This window comes from Clupea harengus, chromosome 3 (assembly GCF_900700415.2).
Source record: "Clupea harengus chromosome 3, Ch_v2.0.2, whole genome shotgun sequence".
Lineage (NCBI taxonomy): Eukaryota > Metazoa > Chordata > Actinopteri > Clupeiformes > Clupeidae > Clupea > Clupea harengus.
The window spans coordinates 18190278-18196106 of NC_045154.1; the positions used below are offsets into that span (position 1 = coordinate 18190278).

Consider the following 5829-nt stretch of genomic DNA (forward strand, 5'->3'; position numbering starts at 1 on the left):
GTCATATTCGTTCATATGTTTATTTTCATTTTGAGAGACAAAATCAGACAATCCTCTGCTCGACGGGGGGTTATGTGTGTAGGCCCTAGGATAAATTGCCAAGGAAAACATTCTCGACTTCCTGAAAAGCGTTATTTACTATTTCCATGTTAGACCCTAGCCTCTCCTATTCAGCTATGGAAAGACGTGCCGTTATTTCCGTTAAAAATAGTTTCCATTGCTTAACGTGTTGCATGTAGTCTAAATTGATAGACCACGATAGCGCAGTTTTCTGCACAGCATGCATTCAATTCATATATATATATATATATATTTTTAATAATTGTGTTCGGTGTAAATATTATTTGCTGATATAAATCCATTCAAAGTTCGCAGAGCTTTTCATTCGATCGAACATGTCCGGGCGCTCTTTGGGTTCATTTCAACGAGGTCGACGGTCCTGCCATTTTGCAGGCCATAAGGACTTTTTTGTTTTGTTTTTATAAATATAGAGATTGAACATCACACATGTAGCCTATATATATAAGATATACTCTAACTATATATTTGTGTAGTTTTAAAGGAAAGCAAACTGTTTGTTCTGCTTGTGCAGCTTGTTCTGATCACGAATGACCCGCATCTTCCGCAGTAGCCTCGATGCGCGAGAGAACAAAGGCAAAGAACTCGCCCTGTTGAATCCATGTAAGACGGCATCTCGCGCCTCTTTTCTTTTGACAGAAAAGAAACATTTCAACACATTTCCTCCAGTTGTTTTTAAAACATACAACGAAGTGTATTTGAATTGCAAGACAATGAATATTTGTCTTTTCTGGTTGCTTGTTCTACAAAATTGAGTATCATGTGAGATTAACCTATTGCAATTCCCTTTGAATTGTAAAACAATGAAAACAAAAGCATATTTAATCGGATCCACGGCAGTAAATTCCCACTAAATTCCAAATGTTCCTCGTTGTCTGATAAGGATAATTTAGACGGCAGTGCCAACAAGACAGTCTGGCCTAACCAAGTTATAGTGACTGTAACGAAATAGAAATATTAAGCCATAATGAAGCTTTTCGGTGTTTCATGTCTTTTTCCAGAGTTGAACAGCATCGAACATTTTCCGCGGATCATTCATAAACCAGCCAACGCCCACACACATCCTCAGGATTACAGAATAGCCACTATATCCAGTGGTCTGTATTACAATAGAATATGTATAAACTATCAAGTGCTTGGCTTTCAACGCTTTCATTTCTTCTTAATTTGAATAAGATTCAATTAAAGAGATAAAAAGTTAAATTACAGAGATAAAAAGTCTACAGACTGGATTTGGAACTAAACATCTATTTGAATAAAAACGAACATCGTTTTCTTTTCTTTTTTCTTAACTTTTATTAAGGTCACGTACATAAAATCATATCAAAATCTGAAAAGGTTTGGGGATTTTTACAACATCGTTAGACAATTTGTCACAAAACAAGTCACTATGCGTCAATGTACAGAACACTCCAGGCGCTCATCTGCGCTATAGGTGATAGTAGAAATCGACTATTTATAATCATAAAAAAGAGAAATCTTTTGAATTTGATGGGCTTACATCACATATCAACATTTAGGATATCTATCGTCCTATTTTCTAATGAAACACACATTAAAATACTTCTGTGTGACATGCCACGAACAAGTATCTCGAAAAAGAGAAAGGACACGGTCAGAATCAATCCAGAGAGGTGAGAGGATAGCACCCGTTCGTCATAGAGGTTAAAGTCACACATTTTAGAGTCTCACATTACATTTAACAAAGTCAGTTGAAATTGGCTTGGGTTAATTTTTTTTTCCAAGCTCTGTACATGCCGTGACAACAGGTAAAGTGAAATCCACCTTAAGTCTCGAACAACAATGGAACGAACAGTCAGCGCATGGACATGTTTAATGTACTGCCGCTGTCCAGCAATCGAACCTGCTGAAACGGACACTAGAATGTCACAAATGATACGCTTGCCTATGCCCTTCATAAAAGACTTTCCGTTAACTACCAGTCGAAAATGTAAACACTGATGACTACAAAGTTTTATTTGATTGGCTTTTTTCTATGAAGTAGCCCAGTATTTTCGTTGGTTGAAATTTACATTTTCCTTCTCTCAGAAAAGACAGGTGATCCGTTCGTCCTATCCACAACGCTCAGTCTTAGTTTCGTAAACCTCCCTTCCATATGAAAAATCATATACATCGATTGACACTGTACTGAGGTAAAATAGGCAACCCACCTTTATCAGGGCGATTACATGTGAAATGATCGGTAGATTATCTGGTTGATAACATGATTAAAAGTTACTATTTTACAAGATCTTTCACCATTACCGAGAAATGAACTCAGCGACCAGGCTGCTTGTAATTGCCGTTGATTTCCTCTGAAATATTCACAGCCTCAGCACCTAGGGGCAGCCTATCACTGTACTCAGAGCCAACTTCGAATTCTTCCTGTGTTTTGGACTGCGACTCGGGAATGGACTCGGTCACTACGCTGCCCTCCGCCTCGCCTTCCCCATCCTCCTCATCTCCCTCCGCGTCGCCCTCGATATCGCCCAGCTCACTCGGGTTGAAATTTTTATCCGACTCCACGAAAGACGCTCTCGGGTCAAAGTCAGTCGTTATGTGCTTTTCCATCTGATCTGGATTCTGGGTTTTCATTATGAGCTTGTAGGTCTTTCCCTGGTACTTGTACAACAGATGACAACAGGTGGCCCCAAGCAGGGGCACAGTGGCCAAAGCCAGCAAGAAAATACTGACCACCACAATGATGAGCAGTGAGGGGATTTTCTTTCTGGTGGTAAACACAACCTGGACCTGACAGTCCTGGCCCCCATAGGTGAGACAGAGTGTATAATTTGTGCCTGGCTTTAAGTCTTGAAAACGATAGGCGTTGACACCTTCCTCGATTTTAGACCACTGAACAACGGAGTGACCATTGCCAGTGCTCACACAGAGGTATAACATGTCCAGGGGGGATTTTTTGGTTATCGTTTGGTACAGGCTGAAGGGCTCCTTCTCCACTGTCTGAAGGTCCTGGGTGCGGCTGATCTCGAGGTTAGACTTACTGTTGGCCATCTGAAGGGGGTTCAGCTGCACCTTGGCCTCCGTCTCAGACACCTCCAGGGCAATCACCCCGAAATCAAAAGTGTACTGCTTGAGCTCGTCCAGACTCAGGTTGAAAGCATGGTTAGATATGTACTGTGTGCCGTCGTTTATGCCGCACTTGCTGGCAAAAGGCAAATCTTTTGTGTCTTCTCCTATCTTCTCAGAGTCAGCAGAGGCTGACCCAGTTGGAACCGTTTTGGGCTTTTCACCAGACTTGGGCCAGTTTATCACGTTGTTTGTAGAGATCTTAACACCAGGCTTGCTGACTGGTTTGCCAGCAGTTGTGTCCAGCATGGAATTGATGGCGTGTTTTGGGGTGCCAGCCATCACCACTTTGACTGTGTTCTCTGCTTTGCCCAGTTCACTGGAGGCAGAGCAGCTGTAGTTGCCATCTTCCTTTTTGCTTATGCGTGGGATGATCAAGGTACCATTTTGAAACACCAGGAAACGTGTGTTGGTTTTGTCGTCATTGATCGGAGCCTCTGCGTTTTCAACAAAAGTGGGCAACGCAAATTGGAAGTGCTGTTGCCCGTTCACCACGTCCCACTTGACCTCCGGTTTGGGGCTCCCTTTGGCCTCACAGTTCAAGATGACCATGTTTCCCTCATAGAGCTCAGTACTCTCAATGTTGGGCTGATAGGTGACAGTGACAGTGGGGGCCTGGCATTCCATTTTGGGCATTTTCACCACAGACACCCCCTTCAGGTGTGCGGGCAATTCACAAGCGATGTTCTCCTGCTCTGGCACGGAGATGGTCACCCCCCGAATCCAGTCCCTCAGCCACTCTAGGCTACAGGAGCAGGTGAAGGGGTTGTTGTAAATCTGGAGGTGAGACAAACTGAGGGACTCAAAAGTGCCACGCGTAATGGTGGTGAACTTGTTATTGTTGATGCGGAGTGACCGCAGCTCTTTGAGGTTGAGGAAGGCATCCTTTGGCAGATACACCATCTCGTTGTTGTTCATTTTCAGGAGCTGCAATGCAGTGAGGTTGACCAGGTCTTCCCAGGGGAAGCTGGTGATTTTGTTATGGCTGATGTCCAGGTTCCTCAGGTTGACCAGTGGGGCCAGAGTGTCCAGCTCCACGGTGACAATGGCGTTGTGGCCGAGCCACAGAGAGGTAATCATGGTGACGTTGACAAAGCTCTTGGCCTTCAGCACCTGGATCCGGTTTGCCGACAGGCTGAGGGTCGTCACGTTGGTCGGCAGGCCAGCGGGCACGAGAAGGAGGTCTTTGGAAGCGCAGTCCGCGAGTTGAACGGAATATTTATCCATGCAGTTACAAGGCTCAGGGCATCCCTGCGCGGTGCCAATCGCCACAGTCCACAAGCCAAGAAGTAGCAGGTAGCTGGAGTCCATTTTTAGTGCCTGCAAAGAAAGCACTGGTTAGTACTGTGATGCCCAGTCTGAGCCTTTTTCAGCATTTCCATTTCCTGATGGTAAAACGTCTTTTCCACCTTGGAATACAAATATTAAACTTCCTGATCAAAACCGTAAAGGCTCTGACATGTTCTTGCACTAAAAACTCAGTAGACGTATTATGCCAGCTGAAATGTGGGGCAGTGTGTGACTTCTGTTCTGGAAGGACCGAGAGCTAAAGATCGCGCCGAAAATTCACTCGCAGACCAACTAAAGCTCACCGTTTTACAGCGTTTGCGTCGAGTAATGACAGCACCAACCTACCTGAAGTATTATCCCTTTTTTCTCTAAGACAGCGTTGAGTGAAATGGATTTTGTTTATGAACATCTACAACACCCTACTCCCACAATACAGAAATATGCAGACTAATTCATAACTACGAATTTAACGGATACATTTTGATACAGTAAAACAACGATGTGGAAGCGGACCTCTTAGCGCACCGGGAGAGCTCTGTCCGTGGTGCTGAAAACGCCTCTGTTTAAGTCACGCAACTTGTCGATTTTAGAAACATTTGCCCACATAATGATAAATAATAGGTCATTCTACAGTTACAGAGCTTAAACAAATGATGAAGTATTCAACTCACTAGAACTGCATCTGCCGCTGCGCATCGCATGGAAAGTCAAACACGAGACTGAATAAGTTCAAGAATTCTTAATTCTTAATTCTTTTTTTTTCTTATACATTCGTGCATGTCACCAAAATAATTCCCCTTGGTAGACTATAGTTTCACATCTTCCCTATTCAAAAATGGTCTTACCTGTTCATGGATTTTTCAAGTCCTTTAATGAAATATGGTTTGTAAGGAAACGCAGTTGGATTTAATGTAAATAGATATTAGAGGTTCAATGCAGGAATATTCTCGTAAATATTCGATCCTCTTGCATGACTTTGGAAGACGGTGATGATGTTGGTGAAAGACAGCCGAGGAGACATTTTTGTCTCAGTGTGATATTGAACAATCCCGAGGCTGTTTTCTCTGTGCGGTTGAGTTTGAGTGGGATTCATTGCGCGTTCCCGCCTTCGTAGAGGAAGGGGAGGGCTTGTGAACGCGCTGCCTCTCCCATCTCTCTCATATTAAAGCTACAGGGTCTTTGACATCCCAAAGGGATATTTATAATTTAGACACTGATGTTTAATTCATCTAGCTTCCTAAAGATCACCCCTGACCTAATTCTATGGTGAAGACCAACCCAATCTAAACAACAGATATTATTAAACACAGGCTATTATTTACACGATTTCGAAGGCATCAGTAATTATATCAATCAGAGAATTGTGGTGGAAAA

General features: G+C 43.1%; 1 protein-coding gene across 1 annotated transcript; it reads right to left on the reverse strand.

The window, feature by feature from the left end:
• Window positions 1–1354: 1354 nt before the first annotated feature.
• Window positions 1355–5549, reverse strand: islr2 (immunoglobulin superfamily containing leucine-rich repeat 2). The gene is made up of 2 exons (XM_012818718.3): window positions 5301–5549; window positions 1355–4485 (listed from the first exon to the last, which is right to left on the reverse strand). The coding sequence occupies exon 2, from the start codon at window positions 4474–4476 to the stop codon at window positions 2356–2358; it is 2121 nt and encodes a 706-aa protein (XP_012674172.1). The 5' UTR covers window positions 4477–4485; window positions 5301–5549; the 3' UTR covers window positions 1355–2355.
• Window positions 5550–5829: the final 280 nt, after the last annotated feature.